This window comes from Taudactylus pleione, unplaced genomic scaffold (genome assembly GCF_031769625.1).
Source record: "Taudactylus pleione unplaced genomic scaffold, aTauple2 ptg000386l, whole genome shotgun sequence".
Classification (NCBI taxonomy): Eukaryota; Metazoa; Chordata; class Amphibia; order Anura; family Myobatrachidae; genus Taudactylus; species Taudactylus pleione.
In genome coordinates this window covers 14,347,510-14,374,607 of record NW_028284787.1, presented here as the reverse complement: position 1 = coordinate 14,374,607, position 27,098 = coordinate 14,347,510, and the positions used below count along the sequence as shown (strand labels likewise).

At 46.4% G+C, this 27,098-nt stretch overlaps 1 protein-coding gene across 7 annotated transcripts in view; it reads left to right on the top strand.

The window, feature by feature from the left end:
* Positions 1-27,098, top strand: part of CTNND2 (catenin delta 2) — a 708,944-nt gene that overhangs the window by 153,169 nt on the left and 528,677 nt on the right. For all 7 annotated transcript variants that reach the window (XM_088445725.1, XM_088445723.1, XM_088445721.1 and 4 more), the window contains exon 3: positions 9,912-10,024. In XM_088445725.1, coding sequence (XP_088301851.1) covers positions 9,912-10,024 — 113 coding nt within the window. The remainder of the gene's footprint in view (positions 1-9,911; positions 10,025-27,098) is intronic.

Below are 27,098 nucleotides of genomic sequence, written 5' to 3'. Positions count from 1 at the left end.
TACAACCAACACCAAAAAGAACAAAATAACAACAACAATCAAGAACTGTTTGAAGAAGTAGCATGCCAACATGAATCCACAAATGAGGCGAAGAAATCATTGTTCCAGAAGTTACAGTCAGGTCCATAAATATTGGGACATTGACAGAATTTTCATATTTTGGCCTCTATTCACCACCACAATGGCTTTCAAATGAAATGAACAAGATGTGCTTTAACTGCAGACTTTCAGATTTAATTTGAGGCTAATTACATCCAAATCAGGTAAACTGTGTAGGAATTACAACGGTTTCTATATGTGCCTCCCACTTTTTAAGGGGCCAAAAGTAATGGGACAAACTAAACAATCCTAAATCTAACTTTCACTTTTTAATACTTTGTTGCAAATCCTTTGCAGGCAATTACAGCCTGAAGTCTGGAACGCATAGACATCACCAGACGCTGGGTTTCATCCCTGGTGATGCTCTGCCAGGCCTCTACTGCAAATGTCTTCAGTTCCTGCTTGTTCTTAGGGCATTTTCCCTTCAGTTTTGTCTTCATCAAGTGAAACGCATGCTCAATCGGATTCAGGTCAGGGGATTGACTTGGCCATTGCATAACTTTCCACTTTTTAGCCTTAAAAAACTCTTTGGTTGCTTCTGCAGTTGCTTCGGGTCATTGTCCATCGGCACTGTGAAGCGCCGTCCAATGAGTTCTGAAGCATTTGACTGAATATGAGCATATAAAATTGCCCGAAACACTTCAGAATTCATTCTGCTGCTTTTGTCAGCAGTCACATCATCAATAAATACAAGGGAACCAGTTCCATTGGCAGCTATACATGCCCACGCCATGACACTACCACCACCATGCTTCACTGATGAGGTGGTATGTTTTGGATCATGAGCAGTTCCTTTCCTTCTCTTCCCATCACTCTGGTACAAATTGATCTTTGTCTCATCTGTCCATAGGATGTTGTTCCAGAACTGTAATGGCTTTTTTAGATGTTGTTTGGCAAACTCTAATCTGGTTTTCCTGTTTTTGTGGCTCACCAATGGTTTGCATCTTGTGGTGAACCCTCTATATTCACTCTTGTGAAGTCTTCTGTTGATTGTTGACTTTGACACATCTACCTCCTGGAGAGTGTTCTTGATTTGGCCAACTGTTGTGAAGGGGTTTTTCTTCACCAGGGAAATAATTCTTTTATCATCCACCACAGTAGTTTTCCGTGGTCTTCCGGGTCTTTTGGTGTTGCTGAGCTCTCCGGTGCGTTCTTTCTTTTTAAGAATGTTCCAAACAGTTGATTTGGCCACACCTAATGTTTTTGCTATCTCTCTGATGGGTTTGCTTAGATTTTTCAGCCTAATGATGGCTTGCTTCACTGATAGTGACAGCTCTTTGGATCTCATATTGAGAGTTGACAGCAACTGATTCCAAATGCAAATGTCACACCTAGAATCAACTCCAGACCTTTTACCTGCTTAATTGATAATGAAATAATGAGGGAATAGCCCACACCTGTCCATGAAATAGCTTTTGAGTTGATAGTCCCATTACTTTTGGCCATTTAAAAAGTGGGAGGCACATATTGAAACTGTTGTAATTCCTACACCGTTCACCCAATTTGGATGTAATTACCCTCAAATTTAATCTAAAAGTCTGCAGTTAAAGTACATCTTGTTTGTTTCATTTCAAAACCATTGTGGTGAATAGAGGCCAAAATCTGAAAATTCTGTCAATGTCCAATATTTATGCACGACTGTATATCCAATGTGGCCACATGAAGACAATTTTTTGGATCAGGTAGTAGGCATCGTGTTTTAGGTTAATTTTATGGAATAAAAGACAAAAAAATATAAAACACAAATTAAAATTGGCCATTAAAATCTTACATGTCTACATTGTGTCAATTAACTTAATTTTTTTAAATAATTACCTAAAAAATCTGGCCACCACATCATCGCGTATGGCCCCCCCACATACTGACCTCCGACCAACCTCGGGGGGGGGGCATCCACAGGCAAGGCATCCTCTGGCTGCATTGGGACACCACTCCTTATGGCGATGTTGTGAAATATCCCACACAGGACCACAATTTTCAAAACCATATCTGGCAAATACATGAGCTCACCACCAGAGCCGTGGAGGCATCTGGATACAGCACTCCACCATCTGCCTGGTGGCTGTAAGTGCGGAATTATACTCACTTTGTGGCCCTGGTGTGGGAACCAAATAAGGAGTGAGCAGCCAGGGCGTGCAAAAGTAACCACTGCCTCCTGTGACAATATAAAAACAAACATCAGAACCATTGTGTAACAAGCTTTGCATTGGTTTCAACAGAAGGTGTCAACTTACCCAGAAGCCACGCATCACCAGCTTGTAGGTTGTTTCATTTGTGCCAAATCCCTGATTGCCGGATGACGAAGGAATCATGTGCACTGCCGAGGAATTTGGCATTCAGGGACAGGATCTGGAGGGAGGCATCACATACCACCATTACATTCAGTGAATGAAAGTGCTTGCGGTTCCTATAAATAGCCTCCAGCCTTGCTGGAGGCTGAAGTGGTATGTGAGTGCCATCCACAACCCCTATGATGTGTGGGAAGCCAGCTATTTGGTAAAAATTGGCCTTCCCCACATTAATAAAATGATGGAGGTGTTTAAAAAGGGCCTCTATCACTGCCCTCAGGATCCTTGAAAAGGAGGATTGGGATATTCCCGCAACTATTCCCACAGTGGTTTGAAAGGATCCTGAGGCACAAAAATGTAACACCTACATTAATTGAGTAAGTGGTGGTATTGCTGTAGGACTTTCAATTTGCTGTTCAAGATCACTCTCTATTAATGAGTGTATATGATGATTTGTGGTGGCAGACGATATCGCCTTAATACCTCATCATCTGGCATTCCAAAAAGGGTGACACATGTTCTATATATCTGGGGCCTTGCACACCTACGAGGCCTACGCCTCGGACGAAGTTGAGGTTGGTCGGGTTCTGGAACCATGGCCAATATAATACGACCAACATCAACCTGAAATGTTAAGCCAGGTACAGTAGTTATTGTTTTAGACAAATGTGTTAAGAAAAATATACTTATCTTTTCTCAGAAATCCAAAGATGCTTACAGGCCTGGGATGTGTCATGTGCAGAACACCCTACATTTCAAAAGTAGAAAATATGTTTAAGATTCATTAAATAAAATATGATTGCAAACAAATTGTTTTCGTAAAAAAATAAAAAAGGGAGCACACATTAGTTCAGAAAATACTACGCTACATTTAGTGTTAAGACATGATTTTACACTGTAAATTTAATAAAAAATTTGTTCGCAAAATAGTACGCTACTTCTACAGTTAAATCAAGACACATTAGTTCGCAAACTAGTACGCTACTTTTACAGTTAAATCAAGACACATTAGTTCGTAAAATAGTACGCTACTTTTACAGTTAAATCAAGACACATTAGTTCGCAAAATAGTACGCTACTTTTACAGTTAAAACCACTCAAACATTATTTTGCTAAATAGTACGCTACATTTAGTGGTAAGACATGATTGTTCCCCCCCAAAAAAAACATTACTTTGCGAAACATATGCTAAGAACAACACATCTAATTTGTAAAATCATGAAAACAAAAACACTTACCAAAAACAGACAAATATCCCAAAGTTCAAAAACTTCACTGGGGCAATGCCAAACTAACTGCAAACCCAAATAAAAAAATATTAAAAACATTTGAAAACTATTTACTATTTTTTTTTACGGTGGTTTTTTACAATACTTACTCCAAAAATCACCAAAAAATAGCCAAACAATAAAATAAAAAACCAACGGAAAAGAAAGAAGCAAGAAAAAAACCAAAATATCACATCGAAAATGTCCTCCTTCTACTCAATAAGCCAACAATCCACTCCAACGCCAAACCTCCAACAAACAACATGCCACATCGACTCCAGTCACACCAAGCCATAAATAGTCTTTATTTTCCCGCTCAAATTAAGGATGGACAATAGGAGCGCACAGTCAATGATGCGGCCGAATAATGCTGACGCATGTATAAAAACGTCACTGAAAAGCCAAATCGGTCTGCTGTAGTGAGACCTGAAAGTCCAAAATGACTACAGAGCAGCAAAGCAGTGGCCAAGAGGCGCCAGGTAAGTATTTCTCTTTTTTGGGCAAAAGGATTCTGTTTAACAATAATTTGGGTAACATTTTATATTATAAATTTTAATCCCATTTTCAAAAATGGTGTTGAGGATGCCATGGAAGAGGCTGCTGGGCCTAGTAGGCCAACTAAACAAAAAAAAAAAAGGCAGCCACAATTCACAAGAAAGGAGATGGAGGTTTTGGTGCAAATGTGCAATGACAACCTGCCACAGGCAGCAAGGAATATGGGTGCAAGCCAGAAATGGAAAATGTGGGATGACATAGCCAGTGGTGTCATTAGGGTGGGTGATTGTGAACGTTCAACCCGGGAGGTCAAACGCCGGTACGTAAAAAAATACATTTTAGTAAAAAGTGTTTACAGGTCCAAATACTGCCAGAATAATGCCAACTTTTTACCCCACAGATGGAGCGACTTCAAATATCGTCTTAAGCAAAAACTGGCTGATAGGGCTAGGCATGCAGGGGGGACAGGTGGGGGTCCCACCCCTGTGTCACTGGAGCTCACAGATTTGGAGGAGATGGCCCAGGGGTGTTTGCAGGATGAGGAGGTGTTTGGCGTGTCGAACATGGATACCGACATGCCCGACTTTGCGGCTCCTCATGTTGCCCCAGGTAAATGTTGTAATGTTAACAACTCAGAAATGTGTTTGGGACAATATCTAGATTATAATGTTACTCTTTTCTCTTTTTGCTCACAGAGACACAGGCGTATGAGTCTGCTCCAGAGGGGAGCTTTGGCCGCAGAATTTCTGCTGCCTCTGCAGGGGAGGAAGCAGTATATCCAGCTGGGGACCCTGTGGCAGACAGTCCAGGGCATTCCCCCTCGCAGGCAGTGGGCCTCCTCACAGATCTCAATCTTAAAACGGAGGATGGACGCCAGTCTGCTACGGGTGGCGGACGCCCTGGAGCAAAGTGCTGCGGCCAACGTGACCATTGCTAAGGCCCTGGCGGAAAAAACTGGGGCCAACATGCGAATAGCAAATGCCCTGGAGCAGCTCGTTTGCCAACACATGTTGGAGCCGGCCTCCCTTCCTGCCGGAACATCAGGACCCTCCACTTCTGGCACAACAACAGCCATCCCTCCAAATGTGCCTCGCCCTATGCCTAGTCCAGAGGACACAACATCTGCCTCTGGCCAGGCCAGCAGAAGGACATCCCGGACCCATTCAGGCTCCCTCCCTTCACTGGCCAAACGGGCCAAAAGGCAATGAGAGCACTGGCTAATTTTCCCACAGTCCTTCTCAGTGTTTGCCCCATATTCCTTATTGCCCAAAACCTCCCTCTCCTTTCTTGTGAATTTTTTAATAATTGTGTTTGTTTGTGGATTTCAAATGCCACTTATTTTGTTTGTGTGTTTCTAAAATCATTTGTTATTTGTTTTTACGTTATCAAGTTTTTTGTATTTCCCCAAAATTTTTTAACAAAAAAATAAAAAATAAAAAAATAAAGTTGAAAATCTGCACAATTCTATTGTTAATTTATTCAAAAACTGGTTAAAAGGTAATCCCGCAAACAACATTACAAACAATACAACGGAAATCTAAACATTATTTAAAAAAAAAAAAAAACAAGGGTTAATTTTATGAGTTTTAATTAACACTTAGCAAAAAACAAAAGGATGATTGTTTTCTTGGCCCCTAAAAAATGAAGAAAAACAACAAACCTGCGTACAATAGAGTTGCCCGAAAAAAAAAAGAAAACAAATTTGGCAAAAACACGCAAATGTAAAATTAATTTGAAAGCTAATTGATTGTCTAACCAAGAAATTAGCAGCTGAGTAGTTCACCTGCGTACGTTTTTTTGCTACTAAAAAAAGGCTATTGGCTAAACACCTTACAAGCATTTTTGCAATTCAAAACTGATTGTTTTTGAGGCCTCAATTGATAAATCGGAAAACCATCGATGAGCCTCGGGAAGAACGAAGAGACTATCGTCATTGCGGTATAGAATACCAGACCACAAGCTGAGCGAGCAGTTTGAATGGAAAGTGGATCAGACAGTGACGTAACCCTTGTTCCGTTCACATTGGCCGTTCGCATCAGATAATTTATGTACGCCCAAAAACGTCTTGACACGCCTGCGGTTTCCCATCTCCACCCCCGTCACCGCCCCAAAACGGACAGTTCTGTCAATCACATTTGACATGTCACTTCCTGTTCGCTATTCGACGAACGACTGAAAAAATGACCGCAATCAGCCGTACGCACATGCGCACTGTTACACCGACGCATGCGTGGTTTAACAACATCGGATGACTACGAGTGTACGACCGCTTACGACCGGCTCTGAATGAGGGCCCTAGGACACTGAAGTGCGACCATTGCCGCCAAGTTGGCACAAGCCGCTGGAGGCTGGATTTTGCAATCAGGACTGCGAGGGCACTCTGTGTCGCCAAGATGACACAACCGGCTGGGACTAGAAATGCACACCGTGCTGCCTAGATGACACAAGTGGCAAACAGCAGATGTTATGCGGACCGTGCCACCTGGATGGAACAAACGGCAGACAAGAAATAAAGCAAACAGGGAAACTGGAACTCGACTGAAACAAACAGGAGACTGGTCACAAATGGAAACACGTGAAAACGCTATCACCGGCAAGAAATAAAGGGCTGGCTGCAATTTAACAGATACAGGGTCCAATCAGAGCAAGCCCTGCAAGCCTCCCTAATGACAGACTTGTGTGCACCAGACCTGTGCACACAGAGAATACAATTAACTAGTGTGCAGCTGATACTGCACACATACAGACAGTAATTAATGAACACATGAGATCAGCACACAGACAGACAGGAATGACAGGCCAGGCTAAACACAGACAAGACAGGATTTAATACAGTGTCCCAGTAGCAACTAATACTGGGAACTGCAACAAAGATGATCTGCTAACCGCAGATCCTAACAGTAGGACAGATGGGAAGGGGTGAACAGCACAATGTAGGACATACTGATGGGGAGCGAGTGGATAGCACAATGCAGGACATACAAATGGGGAGGGGGTGGATAGCACAATGCAGGACATACTGATGAGGAGGGGGAGGATAGCACAATGCATTACATACAGATGGGAAAAGTGGCTGGTCAGCACAATGCAGGACATACAGATAGGGAGGAGGTGGACAGCACAATGCAGAACATACAAATAGGGAGGGGGTGGACAGCACATTGCAGGACATACAGATGTGGACAGAGTATACAGCACAATGCAGAACATGCCAATGGGGGGGTAGCACAATCCAGGGCATAAAGATGGGGAGGGAGCAGACAGCACAATGCTGGACATAAAAATGGAGAGGGGGCTGACAGCACAATGCAGGACATATAGATGGGGAGGGGGCTGACAGCACAATGCAGGACATACAGATGGGGTGGGGGACAGCACAATGCAGGACATACAGATGGGGTGGGGGACAGCACAAGGCAGGACATACAGATGGGGTGGGGACAGCACAATGCAGGACATACAGATGGGGAGGAGCAGACAGCACAATGCTGGTCATACAAATGGAGAGTGGGCTGACAACACAATGCAGAACATGGCAATAGGAGGGCAGCACAATGCAGGACATAGAGATAGGGTCAAGAACAGCACAATGCTGAACATACAGATGGGGGGACATCACAATACAGGACTTAGGGCTCTATTTACTACAATCCGCATTTGTAATGCAGATTGTAGTGTGATATTATCGACTGAATTCGCATTGCGAATTCATGCAATATCACAGGGATTTACTACAAATCCCTTGCAGGGACAGAGCTTGTGAGAAAGCTCTGTCCCTGCGAATCCCCTCCGCATACTAGTCACGGTATTTTCGCAAAAAATACAGTGACAAAGTGAGTGCCCACGCATGCGCCGACCAGCTGCCAATGCTACCCCCCTGGTGCTAGGCCCTGCCCCCGTTGTTAAGCCCCACCCCCTGTGATCGCAGACCCGCCCCCGCGATCCCCCCTCCCTTAATAGCACTTACCTGCAGTCATCGGTGCTCCTGTGATGTCTTCCATGCCTCCGGTCAGCTGATATTCCATACTGCACTGGGACCTGATGACCGGGCCGCAGTGCACCATGGGAGACCAGCTGACCGGAGGGGAGTCAGCACCGGAGCCCCAACCACCGGTCCCTGGAGTCAGGTAAGTAAAAAAAATTTTTAGCAGAGATCAGCTTGCGGTCTGTTTAGACCACACAGCTGATCATTGGGACCGGCTCTGGGCTTTGCTCTGCCTTTTAGAGCAGAGTAGGAGTCTGGTAACCGGGGGAGACCCCGGATAACTCCACCTCCAGGTGGCGTTATTATCTCAGTGCTTTCCCCGGTATTTTTTTACAATTTATTTTTAGTAACTTTGGTCAGATCACATTTCCCATTACAATTATGGGAAATGCGATCTGCTTACTAAAAATAAGTGATACTTAGGGGTTGGAGTAGAATTTTACAAAATCTACTCCAATTGCCCTATAATAATTATAGGTGATACTAAAATAATGTGAAAAGGGTGTGAAAACACCCTTTTTCACTTTATTTTAGTAAAAATAATGTTAATAAATAGAGCCCTTAGAGATGGAGGGGAAAGAGCACAATGCACGATATACATATGGGGAGGGAAAATAGACTGCACAACAGAGAACATACAGATGAAGGTGGCGAAATGCAGAGTACATACAAATATACGGATGAGAGGTAGTGCAATAAAAAAACATATGGGGAAGGCTTAGTTCAACACATGCATATATTGGGGTGGCACCAATACAATACTTACAGACAAAATGACACATACAGACGTATCGAAAGAAATTTGAAATTTAACAAATAATCTAAAGAAAATATATATTATGATTGCAATTCTAATGTTATTATAAAATAAATATATATGCCAAATATAATGTTTAAAAGTTTCTAGACTTTATATATTAGCTAGTCTTTATACGAACCTTACTACTGCAATCATAATATATATGAAGTAGTGATGGGAGTCAAAACAGCAGAGAGAGTGACTATATCTGAGAGAGTAAAGGGCGGGATTGGGCAGAGACTGAAGTGACCCGCCATATTCCGAGTCCAATAACCTAGTATATATACAGTATATAACTATATATATGAAATATAGGCCCCCATCATCACTAGTCAGACCCAAGCAACATTGGTCACACCCCCTGCGGTGGCACACAATAGGCTCTTAATAAATTTCAGCTTCAGGCCCACGTGGATCTTAATCTGGCACTGCACCCCTGCCATCACGGCAAACATTACTGGCTTCTAGGGGCTGCAGCCGATGCAGTCCCTAGAAGCCGGCTGGCTTTCTTTTTTTGTACATACTGCTGATACATTTATAACATCAGAAGGTCCTTTTGTATGCAATAAATGTCACATTACAGTAATTTTTATCTTGCTGTAGGAAAGTGCATAACTTATGCCTGAATTTTTAATTAATAAAATGCAATGTCTGTGATTATCCCGATAGCTTGATAAGTTTTAATGAAATTAAGCAGTGTAAAAAATCCTTGCTTGTTGGTATTAAAACCAAAACAGGACATTCTAGAAATCCTTTCTAAGACATTTACAAAAAGATAGAATAACTATTGAAAGTTGAACTGTAGAACACAAATGTATAAATGTCATTGAGGCTTTCAAAATGCCAAATTGTTGTTTCTGTGCTGGTAAGTTATGTAATGATTTTTCAAATAATTTCAATAATATGCAATGTAAATATTTTCTAAATTGTAATTAAGTATATATTATATATATTGAATGTGCTTTTCTAATTTTTAGGAGCTGCAATTTGAAAGACTAACACGAGAACTTGAGGCCGAACGTCAGATTGTTGCCAGCCAACTAGAAAGATGCAAACTGGGGTCAGAAACTGGCAGCATGAGCAGTATTAGGTAGGTGCTATTTGCTTTTTATTTACATTCACATTTTCAAAATCTGTTTAAACTTTTCACTGCTGAGGCTTTAGTCACCCCTATATTGAGTCTATTTTAGAGATTTTGGGGTAGGCCTATTTACAATATTGATGTTAGTAACTTTTGTCCAATACCCACATACAGTGCATCCAGAAAGTATTCACAGCGCTTCACTTTTTCCACATTTTGTTATGTTACAGCCTTATTCCAAAATGGAATAAATTCATTTATGTCCTCAAAATTCTACACACAATACCCTATAATGACAATGTGTAAAAAGTTTTTTTGAGATTTTTGAAAATTGAATAAAAAAATAAAACTAAGAAATCACATGTACATAAGTATTCACAGCTTTTACTCAATACTTTGTTGATGCACCTTTGGCAGCAATTACAGCCTCAAGTCTTTTTGAATATGATGCCACAAGCTTGGCACACCTATCTTTGAACAGTTTCGCCCATTCCACATAATTTTTTACACGTTGTCATGATGTGGTATTGTGTGTAGAAATTTGAGCACAAAAATTAATTTATTCCATTGTGTAACATAACTAGGGGTGAGCGGGTTCGGATTTCTGAAATCCGAACCCCCCCGAGCCCCCCCGATCCGAGTCCGATCCGAGTCAGGCTCGACTTTTCCCGCCTGACTCAGATTCTGAAATCGAGGCAAAACGTCATCTTCCCGCCTTCCGAGTCTCGCGGGTTTTGGATCCAATATAAGGTACCCACGTCGGCGCCATTTTCTCACTCGGCTGTGGACAGTGAAGAGGGAGGGTGGGAGTTAGGGCTGTGTAGTGTAGTGTAGTGTAGTGTAGTGCTGCTGTTGTCCACTACTTCAAAGTCCATAGGGGCTGGCTGTGTTGTGCTGTGCTGCTGTTGTTAATAGGGGCTGTGTCCACTACTTCAAAGTCCATAGGGGCTGGCTGGACTGTGTTGTGCAGTCAGTTCTCCATAGGGGCTGTGTCCACTCCAAAGTCCTGTGCAGTGTCCCAGTCCTAAAGAGGTGCTGTAGTGTTGTCCAGGGGGTGCTCTGTCCATCAGGGGTGCTCCCCCCAAGTGCTAAAAAAATAATATATTTTCTGTGTTTGTGAATTGTGTGTGCAGTAGCCGCACGTGCATCAACAAAGTAGTGCCAAGCGTGCGCCTGTGTCATAAGTAAAGGGCCGGCTGGCTTGACCGTTAAAGGGTGCTGTAACCCCCGAAAGTACACTCCAGTCCAAACCAAAAAAAAATTATTTTCTGTGTTTGTGAATTGTGTGCGCAGTAGCCGCACGTGCATCAACAAAGTAGTGCCAAGCGTGCGCCTGTGTCATAAGTAAAGGGCCGGCTGGCTTGACCGTTAAGGGTGCTGTAACCCCCGAAAGTACACTCCAGTCCAAACCAAAAAAAAAAATATTTTCTGTGTTTGTGAATTGTGTGCGCAGTAGCCGCACGTGCATCAACAAAGTAGTGCCAAGCGTGCGCCTGTGTCATAAGTAAAGGGCCGGCTGGCTTGACCATTAAGGGTGCTGTAACCCCCGAAAGTACACTCCAGTCCAAACCAAAAAAAAATTTATTTTCTGTGTTTGTGAATTGTGTGCGCAGTAGCCGCACGTGCATCAACAAAGTAGTGCCAAGCGTGCGCCTGTGTCATAAGTAAAGGGCCGGCTGGCTTGACCGTTAAGGGTGCTGTAACCCCCGAAAGTACACTCCAGTCCAAACCAAAAAAAAAATTATTTTCTGTGTTTGTGAATTGTGTGCGCAGTAGCCGCACGTGCATCAACAAAGTAGTGCCAAGCGTGCGCCTGTGTCATAAGTAAAGGGCCGGCTGGCTTGACCGTTAAGGGTGCTGTAACCCCCGAAAGTACACTCCAGTCCAAACCAAAAAAAAAATTATTTTCTGTGTTTGTGAATTGTGTGCGCAGTAGCCGCACGTGCATCAACAAAGTAGTGCCAAGCGTGCGCCTGTGTCATAAGTAAAGGGCCGGCTGGCTTGACCGTTAAAGGGTGCTGTAACCCCCAAAGTACACTCCAGTCCAAACCAAAAAAAAATTTATTTTCTGTGTTTGTGAATTGTGTGCGCAGTAGCCGCACGTGCATCAACAAAGTAGTGCCAAGCGTGCGCCTGTGTCATAAGTAAAGGGCCGGCTGGCTTGACCGTTAAAGGGTGCTGTAACCCCCAAAGTACACTCCAGTCCAAACCAAAAAAAAATTTATTTTCTGTGTTTGTGAATTGTGTGCGCAGTAGCCGCACGTGCATCAACAAAGTAGTGCCAAGCGTGCGCCTGTGTCATAAGTAAAGGGCCGGCTGGCTTGACCGTTAAAGGGTGCTGTAACCCCCGAAAGTACACTCCAGTCCAAACCAAAAAAAAAATTATTTTCTGTGTTTGTGAATTGTGTGCGCAGTAGCCGCACGTGCATCAACAAAGTAGTGCCAAGCGTGCGCCTGTGTCATAAGTAAAGGGCCGGCTGGCTTGACCGTTAAAGGGTGCTGTAACCCCCAAAGTACACTCCAGTCCAAACCAAAAAAAAATGTATTTTCTGTGTTTGTGAATTGTGTGCGCAGTAGCCGCACGTGCATCAACAAAGTAGTGCCAAGCGTGCGCCTGTGTCATAAGTAAAGGGCCGGCTGGCTTGACCGTTAAAGGGTGCTGTAACCCCCAAAGTACACTCCAGTCCAAACCAAAAAAAAATTTATTTTCTGTGTTTGTGAATTGTGTGAGAAGTAGCCGCACGTGCATCAACAAAGTAGTGCCAAGCGTGCGCCTGTGTCATAAGTAAAGGGCCGGCTGGCTTGACCGTTAAAGGGTGCTGCAACCCCCGAAAGTACACTCCAGTCCAAACCAAAAAAAAAATTATTTTCTGTTTGTGAATTGTGTGCGCAGTAGCCGCACGTGCATCAACAAAGTAGTGCCAAGCGTGCGCCTGTGTCATAAGTAAAGGGCCGGCTGGCTTGACCGTTAAAGGGTGCTGTAACCCACAAAGTACACTCCAGTACAAACCAAAAAAAAAATTATTTTCTGTGTTTAGCCGCACGTATATATCAAATCGATATAACATAAATGGAGGACCAAACTTTCTCCGATAAAAATAAAATAGAGAAAGATCAAGAACCACTTCCTCCTAGTGCTGAAGCTGCTGCCACTAGTCATGACATAGACGATAACATGCCATCAACGTCGTCTGCCAAGGCCGATGCCCAATGTCATAGTAGAGGGCACATACAATCCCAAATGGCAAAGTTCAGGAAAATGACCTTGAAAAAGACATTTAAATCAGCTGAAGAGAAACGTAAACTTGCCAATATGCCATTTACGACACGGAGTGGCAAGGAACGGCTAAGGTCGATCCCTAGTATGTTCATGACTAGTGGTTCAGCTTCACATGACGATGGAAGCCCTCCTCCCACTAAAAAAATCAAAAGAGTTAAGCTGGCAAAAGCACAGCGAAGAACTGTGCTTTCTAAGAAGATATCACAAATCCCCAAGGAGAGTCCAAGTGTGGTGGTGGTTGCGATGCCTGACCTTCCCAGCACTGGACGGGAAGAGGTGGCTCTTTCCACCATTTGCACGCCCCCTGCAAGTGCTGAAAGGAGCACCCACAGTCCACTTGCTGATATGCAAATTGAAGATGTCACTGTTGAAGTACAACAGGATGAGGATACTGGTGTAGCTGGCGCTGAGGAGGAAGTTGGCGAGGAGGATTCTGATGGTGATGTGGTTTGTTTAAATCAGGCTCCGGGGGAGACAGTTGTTGTCCGTGGGATGAAAAAGCCCATCACGGTCATGCCTGGGCAGAAGACCAAACATTCCACCTCTTTGGTCTGGCAATATTTCTATCCAAATCCGGACAACAACTGTCTTGCCATATGTACCATATGTAAAGGTGAAATAAGTAGGGGTAGGGACGTCAACCACCTAGGAACATCCTCCCTTATACGGCACCTGCAGCGCGTTCATAAAAAGTTACTGTCAAGTTCAGAAACTTTGGCTAAGACCGTAAGCAGTCCAGGGACACCTAAATCCCGTTGTCCTGTTGTATCCAAGCGCCTGCAAACCACACCGTCAACTCCCTCCTCGTCAATTTCCTCCTTAGTCAGGATCGGAAGTAGTCCTGCAGGCCATGTCACTGGCATGACTGACTCTCCTATCCGGGATTCCTCTGGAGGATCCTGCATTGCTACGCCTACTGCTGCCGCTGCTGCTGTTGCTGCTGCTGGGAGTCGTTCATCATCCCAGAGAGGAAGTAGGAACACCACTACTTTTACTAAACAATTGACCCTCCAACAGTCCTTAGCGAGGAGGATGAAGTACGACAGCAGTCATCCTGAAACAAAACGTATAACTGAGGCCTTGACTGCTATGTTGGTGTTAGACGTGCGTCCGGTGTCCGCCATTAGTGCAGTGGGATTTAGACAATTGATGGAGGTAGTGTGTCCCCGGTTCCAAATCCCGTCTAGATTCCACTTCACTAGGCAGGCGATACCGAGACTGTACAGAAACGTCAGAAAAAGTGTCCTCAGTGTCCTGAAAAATGCCGTTGTACACAATGTCCACTTAACCACGGACATGTGGACAAGTGGAACAGGGCAGACTAAGGACTATATGACTGTGACAGCCCACTGGGTAGATGTATCACCTTACGCAGCAACAGCAGCAGCGTCACCAGTAGCAGCATCTCAGAAATGCCAGCTCGTTACAAGGCAGGCTACGCTGTGTATCACCGGTTTCAGTAAGAGGCACACCGCCGACAACCTCTTAGAGAAACTGAGGGAAATCATCGCCCAGTGGCTTACCCCACTTAGACTCTCCTGGGGATTTGTGATATCTGACAACGCCACCAATATTGTGCGGGCATTACATCTGGGCAAATTCCAGCACGTCCCATGTTTTGCTCACACAATAAACTTGGTGGTGCAGAATTTTCTGAAAAGCGACAGGGGCGTGCAGGAGACGCTTTGGGTGGCCCGAAAAATTTCTGGCCACTTTCGCCATTCAGCGACTGCGTGCCGAAGACTGGAGCGCCAGCAAACACTCTTGAACCTGCCCCGCCATCACCTGAAGCAAGAGGTTGTGACGCGGTGGAACTCAACCCTCTATATGCTTCAGAGGATGGAGGAGCAGCAAAAGGCCATACAAGCCTATACATCCACCTATGACATAGGCAAAGGAGGGGGTATGCACCTGACTCAAGCGCAGTGGAGAATGATTTCCGTGTTGTGCAAGGTTCTCCAGCCCTTCGAACTTGCCACACGTGAAGTCAGTTCAGACACTGCCAGCTTGAGTCAGGTCATTCCCCTCATCAGGCTTTTGCAGAAGCAGCTGGAGAAAGTGAAGGAGGAGCTAAGACGGAGCGATTCCGCTCGGCATGTGGGACTTGTGGATGAAGCCCTTCATTCGCTTTGCCAGGATTCCAGGGTGGTCAATCTGTTGAAATCAGACCACTACGTTTTGGCCACCGTGCTCGATCCTAGGTTTAAAGCCTATGTGGTGTCTCTCTTTCCGGCCGACACAAGCCTGCAGAGGTGCAAAGACCTGCTGGTGAACACACTGTCAGCTGAAGCGGAACGTGACACGTCAACGGCTCCTTCTTCATTTTCTCCTGCAACTGGGGCTGCCAGGAAAAAACTTAGGTATCCTAAGCAACCCGCTGGCGGTGATGCAGGGCAGGCAGGACCAAGTTTGGACATCTGGTCCGGACTGAAGGACCTGGCAACAATTTCTGACATGTCTACTGTCACTGCATATGATACTGTCACCATTGACAGAATGGTGGAGGATTACATCGGTGACAGCATCCAAGTAGGCATGGCAGACAGTCCATACCTGTACTGGCAGGAAAAAGAGGCAATTTGGAGGCCCCTGTACAAACTGGCTCTATTTTACCTGAGTTGCCCCCCCTCCAGTGTGTACTCCGAAAGAGTGTTTAGTGCAGCCGGGAACCTTGTCAGCGAAAGGCGTAGGAGGTTGCTTCCACAGAATGTGGAGAAGATGATGTTCATCAAAATGAATTATCAGCTCTTCCAGGGAGACCAGCCTCCAGAAGGTACAGAGGGACCTGTGGTGGTGGATTCAAGTGGGGACGAGTTAATACTTTGTGAGGATGAGGATGTACACACTGAAGAGGGTGAGGAATCGGTGGATGAGGAGGATGAGGATGACATCTTGCCTCCATAGAGCCAGTTTGTGCAGGGACACATTAATTGCCAGCTTGTTTTGTGGGGGCCCAAACGAACCAATCATTTCAGCCACAGTTGTGTGGCAGACCCTGGCGCTGAAATGATTGGTTTGTTAAAGTGTGCATGTCCTGTTTATACAACATAAGGGTGGGTGGGAGGGCCCAAGGACAATTCCATCTTGCACCTCTTTTTTTTCTTTGCATTATGTACAGTTTGGGGCCTAGTTTTTCAAACTGCCATCCTGTCTGCCACTGCAGTTTCACGCCTAGATGGGTCACGTGTTTGTGCCGCCCACTCGTGTCGCTTAGCATAGTCATCCAGCTACCTCGGTGCAACGTTTTGGACATAAAAACACTATTGTGAGGTGTGAGGTGTTCAGAATAGACTGGAAATTAGTGGAAATTAAGGTTATTGAGGTTAATAATAGCATAGGAGCAGAAAAACCTACAAATTCTGTGATTTTAGCTGTTTTTATGCTTTTTTAAAAAAAAATACAGATCCAAAACACAAAACCCAGAACCCAAAACACGGAAGGGTGGTTTTGGCAAAACCAATCCAGATCCAAAACACGAAGAAAGATCCAGATCCAAAACCAAAACACAAAACACGAAAAGTGGCCGGTGCACACCCCTAAACATAACCAAATGTGGAAAAGGTGAAGCGCTGTGAATACTTTCCGGATGCACTGTAAATCATATCACTGGTCTCTTTACATCACCTGAAAAAAAAACAGAAATCTACCTGCAATGACAAAAAAGTGTTTTTAAAATTTGCAAGAATGCGAGCTTAAACATACAGTATGTGCATGTGTTTTTATATCAAACCACTATACCAAAACACTGCCCTTTTTGAGGACTGGGGCTGCCTGCTGTGCTGCTTTCTGGCCCCAGAATGCAGAGCATGTGATTCGCCGCCTGCCAGGTCCATTGCGCATCTGGAAGGTGTAAGGATTGCGCATGCGCCCAAGCCCCGCTTATAGGGACTCATCAGTTGCGCACCTAGGAACTGGGTAAGGCTAATGGCAAGTCAGGGGAGTTCCTTCCCACTGTAAGCACACTTTTGTTAATAGTGTTCTGGACTGTCAGTTCCAGGGGGAGAAAACGCCTAGCAGATAGTGCTTCCCATTGGAAGTCACAGACAGTATAACCAGTGCATACAGACAGCAACTGGTTCACTGGAGGTAGAGGATTTTACTGGGGAGTTTCAGTCCTGCAGCCCCTAGGTAAAATCTGCCACTGCTTGAAAGACAAATTTGGGTTTATATTGCACTTATGGACATATTATACATAAAAATGTGCAGTAATTATATGGCTAAGCCAATGAACCATACTGTTATTAGAAACTTGCGTTTGCCCGCAGCTTCACTTGCATGGATTCTGTTATTGCTCAGCAGAACCAATTTTACAAAGACAGTAGTGGCATCTAATGATGTGATGTATATTTTATATTGTAGACATTGATCACAAAATGTCTTTGTAAACAATATTTGCAGTTTTTCCTTCAGGTATTAACATAAAAAGATGCTTGGGGCTACTAACTCGTGAGCAAGCCACGTAAAGCTGCCCATGGGAGAAGCAGCTGGTCCTGAGATCTACGCAGCCCTTTCATAGTGAAACAGACACTTACAGGAAACTGCAGGCACTTAAATTGAAAAGGAAAATTGTTTGGGATAAAGGGTATACTGTCACAATCCGCCGCACTGTTAATTCTGTGCGAGGTGAACGCCGGGCCAGCGTTCGCTGAAGCTCCACCTACCTCCTGTCCATCATTCTGGGATCAGCCCGGATTGGCTCCTGCGTCCATGACCTTCTCCTGTGAGCGCTGCTCCGATGCCGGTGATAGCGTTTCACGTGTTTCCGGTGCTAGCGTGGTCTCCTGTATTCAGTCGAGTGACCTGTATCCAGTCAGCTTCATTGTTCCTGTCGTTTGTGTCATGTAGGTGGCACGGTCCGCATTTGCACTACCTGCTGCTTGTGTTATCTTGACAGCACGGTCTGCATTCCTGCCTCCTGCAGTTTGTGTCATCCAGGCGTCATAGACTGCACCCAGTGTCCAGAGTGTGCACATCAGAGTACTCGATCTTGTGTACTGTCGCTAGTGTTATCCTGGCGGGACTAAGCGCACCTCAGCGTACAGTGTATGCAACCTTGTGTACTACCGCTGGTGTCATCCCGGCAGCACTAAGCGCACCTCAGCGTCCTGCGTACGCAATCTTGTGTACAATCGCTAGTGTCATCCCAGCGGCACAAAGCGCACCTCAGCATCTTCTAGCCAAGTCTTTCAGTCCTCAATGCTGCTACACAGCCCAGAGGCTGCTTCACAGCCCAAAGGCTGCTACTTCACTCAATGACTGTTATTTACGCCCAGAGGCCACATCAAGCCAAGGTTTTCCAGCCCTCAAGGCTGCTACTCAGCCCAGAGGCCGCATCTCATCTTACTGGCCCTCGGGCCACAACCAGCCAGGGCTGCTACCGGCCCAAAGGCAGCATCTCATCTTACTGGCCCACAGGCCACAGCCAACCAAGTCACTTCTAGCCCTCAAGGCTGCTACCAGCCCAAAGGCCGCATCTTGCCTTACTGGCCCACTGGCTATAGTCAGCCAAGGCACTTCCAGCCCTCAAGGCTGCTACACAGCCACATCAAGCCAAGGTATACCAGCCCTCAAGGCTGTTGCGGGACTAATACACTATGTCTGACCTTAGCCTTAACATTATCACCAGCCTCACATATATATTTATATTCTTTCAGGGTATTGTGATCCTCTATCATGGACCCCAGTCAGAACCAGGCTCAGATTCTGTCTGGCCAGATCCAGATACTGACACAAAAAGTGCAGGAACTTTCTCTCCGTGTGGAGGAGACTCGTGGTGCCACTGCTCCCACTATTGTGGAACCAAAACTAAATTTGCGTGACCGGTTCTCCAGAAACTGGAAGGATTTCCTGAACTTTAAAGAGAGCTGTAAGCTCTACTTCAGACTCCGGCCCAGGTCCTCGCGTTCTCAGACAAGTAGGCATTAATATTTCCTTACTTCAGGGCAATCCACAAACCTGGGTCTTTGGGCTTTCTTCATCCAGTTTGGCCCCTCAGACAGTTGAGGCATTCTTCACTGCTTTAAGGTTGCTCTACGATGACCCAGATAAGGCGGCTATGGCAGAGGCAAGTCTTAGGTCACTGAAGCAGGAGAATAGAGCTGCGGAAGATTATTGTATGGAGTGCCGCAAGTGGGCTGTTGATGCAGGATGGTACGATCCAGTCTTGCGAAGTCAGTTTCATTGGGGTTTATCGGACGAAATTAAAGATATCCTGGTCCAGTATTCTGCCCCAAGTTCCCTGGATGACCTCATGAGCTTGGCAATTTGTGTCAACCGACGGCTCTGGGAACGCCGAGTAGAGAAGAAGTTACATTCTCAACCCCCTCGATTTTGTGGGCGTCCGACATGGATTAATCTATGCAGCTGGGAGCATTTCGTCTTCCGCCCGAAGAGAAACAAAGGAGATGCTCGTTGGGTTTATGTCTCTACTGCGGTGGTATAGGTCATGTGGCCCAGTTTTATCCTCTGAAGTCGGGAAAAGGCAAGGTCTAGGTAAACTAGGGGAGGTACATCTAGGCCTTGCATCCGTCTCCCAGGAAAATTCTGTCTGGATAACCACAGTTATTCATCTTTCCAACATGCAGGTCTCCGTCCCTGCATTTGTCGACAGTGCTGCAGCGGATAATTTCATGCACTTGTCCTTCTTCCAAACTTTGGGTCTGACCCCGCTGTCATTATCCACTCCTGTGTCAGTGATTGGACTGGATGGGATCAGTCTTTCCGAGGCCCCAGTGCACTTCCAGACTCCTTTTGCAGCTGTAGATTGGTGTCCTACATTGTGAGGAACTTTCGTTTCTTCTCCTGCAGTATCCTTTGGCTCCAGTGGTCTTGGAGTTACCCTGGTTGAAGAAGCATAAGCCCGTGATCCAGTGGCAGATTGGTGAAATTCTGGAATGGGGGTACTTCATGCTTCTCTCAATGTCTGTCCCGATCTATTCGTCTGGCTGCTGCTGATGTTGCTTCATCCATTCCAGCTCCATATCGTGACCTAGACAAAGTTTTCTTTAAGAAAAATTATGATATCCTGCCGCCTCACTGTCAAGACCATCGCGACCATTGGGCTTGCGATGAGACCCTTGTGGTAGGGTCTCGTTGCCGCAAGCCCCAGAGAGATTTCTCTCCCACTGACATCACTCGTGATGTCAGTGGGGCCGCCCCACCAAACGGAGGCGTTCACATGGGAACGCCTCCGTTTGGGCAGCCACTCCCCTGGCCCGCCCACCAAAGGGGGCGAGCTGTCACTCAACATCGACAGCTCGCCCCCTTTGTTGCGAGACCCGGAGCGACGGAGTGCCCGTCGCCATTTGGGTCTTGCGCATGCGCACGACGGAGCCGGCTCCGTAGTGCGCATGCGTACTGGCCCACCATCGACCCGGTTGCGAGCGCACAGCGCACGCGACTGGGTCTGAATCAGGCCATGAGTCATTTAAAAGGTACTGTAAGCCCAATCCAAAATAGCAAAACTAGCTGCCACTACCTAAAGATACGAGAACAAGACAAAGGAGGTGGGGATAGGCCAAATAGAGGAGTATGTGTTCTTTTTTTGCTTGTCTCTACCTATGTGATAAGGGACATAGGGCCTGATTCAGAGCTGAACGCTCTGACCAGAGCGCTCGCTCTGATTCAGGGCCCTCCTCCCTGAAAATGGAGCGGCCCCTTGGACGCTCGCATAGCTGTGGGTGACCACCCACAGCATATGCGAGCGTCCATGATGATGGTCGCGATGGTCTTGACCATCGCGACCATCGGGCTTGCGACCGAGACCCTGCAGTGGGGTCTCGCTTCCGCAAGCCCTGGAGTGATTTTGGCTCTATCAGAGCCAAAATCACTCCCACTGACATCACTAGTGATGTCAGTGGGGCCGGCTTCAGACGGTAGGCGTTCCCATGGGAACGCCTCCGTCTGGCAGGCACGCCCCCCGACACGCCCATCAAAGGGGGTGTGCTGTCAATCAACATCGACAGCACGCCCCCTTTGGTGCGAGACCCGAAGCGACAGCTTGGCTGTCGCAGTCCGGGTCTCGTGCATGCGCACGACGGAGCTCCCTCAGTCGTGCGCATGCGCAGTGGGGCAACATCGACCCATTTGCAAGCATCCTTTGCTCGCGAACGGGTCTGAATGACCCCCAAAATGCCTTGGTTACTACAACATCGACAGCACGCCCCCTTTGGCGCGAGACCCAGAGCAATGGAGAGCCCGTCGCTCGCTGGGTCTCGCGCATGCGCACGGCGGAGCTCCCTCCGTCGTGCGCATGCACAGTGGGGGAACATCGACCCGCTTGCGAGCGTACTGCCGCTCACGAGCGGGTCTGAATTATCCCCATAACCCATTGTTGGCTAGCATGGAGTGAGGAAGAAGAAATGTATCCCGCAGAAAAATTTATATCGGGTTCTGCTGAAACGTTTGCAAATGGGACACTACAGTCTGCAGATGCTGCAAGTTGTGAGTGGCTTTCTGTGACAATCAGGCTAATAGAAGAGGACGGTTTCTCTGAAAAGTTGGTTTATAGAGACGAAGCAGCAGGGAAGATGAACAAACATAACTTGAGAATTTGGGGTACTGATAATCCCCATGCATTCTTGCAACACGAACGTGATTCCCGCAAAGTCAATGTATTCTATGCCATTTCTAGATTTATGGCCCCTTTTTCTTCACTCAGGCAACTCTGAAATGAGCTACCTACCTTGATTTGCTGGAACTATGGCCCTCATTCAGAGGCGCTCGCAAGAAGCGAGCGCTCGTTCTGAATGAGGGCAGCTGCTTCTATTTTTAAGTGCGGCCTCCTGGTCGCTAGCTAAGCGACCGACCAGGGTGGTGGTTGCGATGGTGATCATTGCGACCATCGGGGCTTGCGACGAGACCCTAAGGTTGGGTCTCGGCAGCCGCAAGCCCCAGGGAGCTTCCTGCTCTGATCGAGCAGGAAGATCCCCACTGACATCACTGCTGATGTCAGTGCGGCCGCCCACAAAACGGTAGGCGTTCCTTAACGCCTCCACAAACGCCTCCGTTTGTGAAACCACCCCCCCGCCCCGCCTACAAAACGGGCTAAGCTGTCGATCAACATCGACAGCCGGCCCTTTTGTAGTGAGCTCCGGAGCCAGAGAGTTTCTCTCTTGCTCCGGGGCTTGCGCATGCGCAGTGCGGCCGCTGCCTGTGCGCAGGGCCTAACCATCGACCCGGTTGCGAGCGCTCAGCGCTTGCGACCGGGTCTGAGTGACACCCTATATCTCCTCCCACAGCTGAAAAAAAGATAGTGCTCTCTACATCTTTCAATAGGATGGTGCCTCACCTCATTACCATAACTATGTTTGGGGCCACCTCAATGACCGGTTGCCACAAAGATGGGTTTGCCGTGCAGCTGCAGCAGATCAAGAATTGCTGCGTAGGCCACCACTTTCCCCAGATCTCACCCCATGTGTTTTCTTCTTGTGGGGTTTCATCAAGGATTGTGTATTTGTACCACAACTTACAATAATGCTAGTTGACCTGTGCATGCGCATCACAGAAATTAACCCCCACATACTGCAAAGAGCTTGGAAGGAACTTGACTACAAGCTTGATGTGTGTCACAATAAATTAAAAAGTACTTTATTGTAGCAGGGAGCTGCCGACAAGTGACAGCGGCTACCAGGATCCAACGGATAGTTTTATCCATAACCACTGCCTGAGTTACTGCAGTGATCAGCATGGCACAGGCAGCAGTTATAGAAGGATTTATCTGTCCCCTTGTGCCCCTCTGACAACTGATGTCCGGAGGCCAATGCTTCCATGCGTGGAAACTTAATGAGCTTTCCTTGTCATCAGTACTTAAATCAAGAACATCATTTTGACTACGGTATATTATACTTACAACTCCTTTTTTTAATTTTCCATTCTTTAAGATATTATTTTATCTGCAATTACAATTGTTTGTTTTATCTGCCTTGTCCTACCATAATACCCAGAGACGTATCTATAATGGGTGCGCTGTGTTTGATGCACACGGGCCCCTGGGTCCCCACACCGCACACCATGCATCCATATTTTTTAATACCTCTCTGTAGTCCCACGTCGGATGTAGCAGCGCTGCACTAGACCCCTGGAAAATGCATGCTGCGCCCAGAGTCTACTGCTGTGGTCAGTGCACTGCCAGCTGCTGAGAAGAGATGAGGCGACCCAGGATGGGCAATGCACACGGGCCCCCTCCTCTCTTAATATAGCCCTGATAACACCATACAGAAATGGAGGTATATTTAAGTGAGAGTTTTTAGAAATGGAGATGTTGCCCATAGCAACCAATCAAATTCTAGCTATTATCTTCTAGAAGGTGAAAGTTAAGTCAAGCTTGCCAACATTCTGGCTGCCCCTTTCAGGAGGGAGCAGCCAGATTGGTATAGCAGGGGGGGCACGGTCGGACAGATTACCCTGCATTGGTGGGTGGTCATGCAATCGCATCATTTTGGCCCCGCTCCGCTACACAATGCCAAGATTACTGGCATTGTGAAGCAGGGGGCAGGGCCAAACTGACGCGATTTAGCGTGGTTAGCATCACCGCCCCCCTGCTGCGGGAGTATCTCTTGTTACCGCGGGGGGGAGGGTGCGGGAGGCTTGCCTGCATTTCCGGTGGGCCGGGAGCGGCACTCAGTTTTCAGGAGGCTCCCAGCCAAATCGGGAGGGTAGGCAAGTATAGGTTAAATGTTATAATTTGATTGGTTGCTATGGACAACATCTCCATTTCTAAAAACTCTCACTTTAGTAAATATACCGCATGGTGTTATCTTTTGGAGAAAAGTTTGTGGAAGAGACTATTTTATCTTCTCCATAATTAGCATAAATGACCATCCCCCATTTAAAAGACAGTTTTAAGTTTAGTAATTAGAGCCCTTAGGAGTCTTTTCAAGTAGAAGTCAGTGTTGCAAGTGTTTATTATCACTATAAATCACATCATATCGATGCAATATACAATAATTCTAAGTAATAATTCGGAAATACTTACCTGTCCGGTGAAGCGGTCTGAAAAGCAGGTCCCTGAAAATGTGGATTTGATGGCATTTCTCATATGCACAAAGCTTCGGAGTGTGATGCACTCCGGGACTTAGCTGCAGTGGGTAACGACCATCTTCCTGATGGCATTACCCTATGCGTTTTTCTCCGCAGAGTGCTGTGAGAGGGATCCAATCGGATCCCTCCCAGCACCATCCGCAGCAAGCGCGTCCTTCTGCGGATGCACAGAAGAATGCCGGAGGGCCTTCTGGATCATAGACCCATAGACCCAGAAGTTTCTCCACCTCAAAGGGCCACTTTTACTGACAGAGCAGTCCTTTGTGGGGATTGTCATGCATAATGGCATTGCCAACGCTGCATGCGATGACTGGCGGAATGCATCACACCACGAGTACAATGTGTCGTGCATCCCGCCCCTGGTGAGAAGTGCAGTTCACCAAGATACTGTGTTCTCAGCAAGTAGGACCTGTCCAAATATGCAGCAGTGACTACTCTCTCTCTCAATACTCATTATGGATCACAACTGCAACAGTGGCCCTGATTCAGAGCCGGATGCTCTGACAGAGCGCTCGCTCTGAATCAGGGCGTTTTTTTTTTTTATGGAGCGGCCTCCTGGCCGCTCGCATTGCTGTGGGTTACAACCCACAGCTAATGCGAGTGGCCAGGATGATGGTCTTGTGACGAGACCCTTGTGGTAGGGTCTCGTGGCCGCAAGCCCCAGAGAGCTTTCGGCTCAAACAGAGCCAAAAGCTCTCCCACTGACGTCACTCATGAGGTCAGTGGGGCAGCCCCCAAACAGTAGGCGTTCCCATGGGAACGCCTCCGTCTGGGCATCCACCCCCGCGACCCGCCCACCAAAGGGGGCGTGCTGTCACTCAACATCGACAGCACGCCCCCTTTGGTGCGAGACCCGGAGCAACGGATTGCCCATCGCTATCCAGGTCTAGCACATGCGCACGACAGAGCCGGCTCCGTCGTGCGCATGCGCTCTGGGCCACCATCGACCTGGTTGCGAGCGTTCAGCGCTTGCGACCGGGTCTGAATCAGGCCCAGTGTACGCAGTTGGCTGATTGTTGAGTACTGTGCATGTGCACGTGTGCGACAGCTACACTGTGATTGCTCTGCGATCACACAGAGCACGGTAAGTCATCGCAGAGTGATTGACAGGTAGTCAGCGTCTAGGGGTGGTGACAGGGGAGTGGTTGGATAAACACAGGCGTGCTTGTCCGTTTGAACGGCGTTACATGGGCGTGCATAAATTAGCCACTGCGACGGCACCCACAGCTTGTGTACTCACTTCGTGCGACGAGGTTAGCAATTCCTGAGTATGGTCAGACCTGTTGTAAGTGTGCATGAGGGGCCGATGTTACTCGATGGTACCGATGTCTACGCAGGTTTGCAAGGTGTGGTGCTCTAGGTGATTTTTCCCAGGTTGCTGGCTGGGTTGGGAAATCTTCCCTGGAGCTGCGCAGGCTCAGTAGCCCCCAGGGAGAAGCGGGGTCATGTAAACTTCAGCATCCCTGCCTATATCAACGCGCTCTGCATAACGTCTCATCCCAAAAAAAAAAAAAAACTTTTTGGGGCTAATTAATGGTGCCTGAAAAGAGCTATTTCAAGGGTGACTCAGTATCTATATGCGGCACCACAAAGGTATCACGAATGTGCGAAAGTGGTAGTGGACATCTACATGCTGGCTTTGGGCATCTCTATACTAGCTTTGCAATTGCAGTCATTAGTATATTTTCGCAGCAGACCTGCGTGCGTAATCGCAGCTGCGATCGCAATAGCAATCCGTAGTGAATCAGGCCCTCTATTTTCTCCAGCAAATCGTACTGCCATCTGACATGACCATTATCAACAGCGAATTAATTCACCATAGGAGGTACAGCTGAATATTTTAAAATTGGAATGTGAGCATGGGGCATGTTGCACTCTCACCCTGCTCTCCAGGCTTCATGTGTTCTTTGTTACTCATACCTCTTTTACACCAGAGGGGAAAAGGGGATAGGCAATCCAACCCAGGTAACTTGCAGGGTTTTATACAGGAATAACCCGTTAAACCCTGCAGTGTAAACGTCGCGATCCGGGTCACGATGACCTGGATTGCTCCGCAAGCCTGCCAATTGGCCGGCTTCAGTGGCACTTGGAAATGACGTCATCTCCAAGCGTCCAGTTCAACGCCGGAAAAGCCGGGTCTCTGCAGACCCGGCTCCGGTGTGAACGGCACCAACTCGGGAATATCCTGGGTCAGCAGCGGCTAAATTCCGGTTCTGATCTGGGTTTGGAACCCTGTTCCAACCTCAGACCCGGAATTTAGGTGTAAAAGCAGAATAACACAGTCACTCCCAAAGAGGGATAATATATTTAAATTAACTTTCATGGGCACAGCAAGTAAATTTATGGTGATTTACTTACATGCTGGGAGGTAGCGAAAATCTAGTATGCACTTGAAATAAGCTGGGGAGACATATTTATACATGTTCCTAAATTCCCCTTATTGTAACAAAAAATACAAATATATTTATTATCATAGTTTTTTCAGTGATTTAGTGATTAGTATCTATTTTATTCTAAATGTGTATCCAATTATCCTCTTTAACTTGATTACTGAAATAGTATGACAAACACATGGGAATACTTAGCTATATAATTTGCTAAGAAGGTGTGCTAAATTTAAAATGATTAATGTAATCTTAAGGGAAAAATAATCATGATAGGTTAGTGACGGAAACAGATCTGATAATAATTAGAAATAATTAGTATGCATAAAGCAAGATGCATAAAGCAAGTTATTATAAAGTAAAATTATTGTCAAGTTCA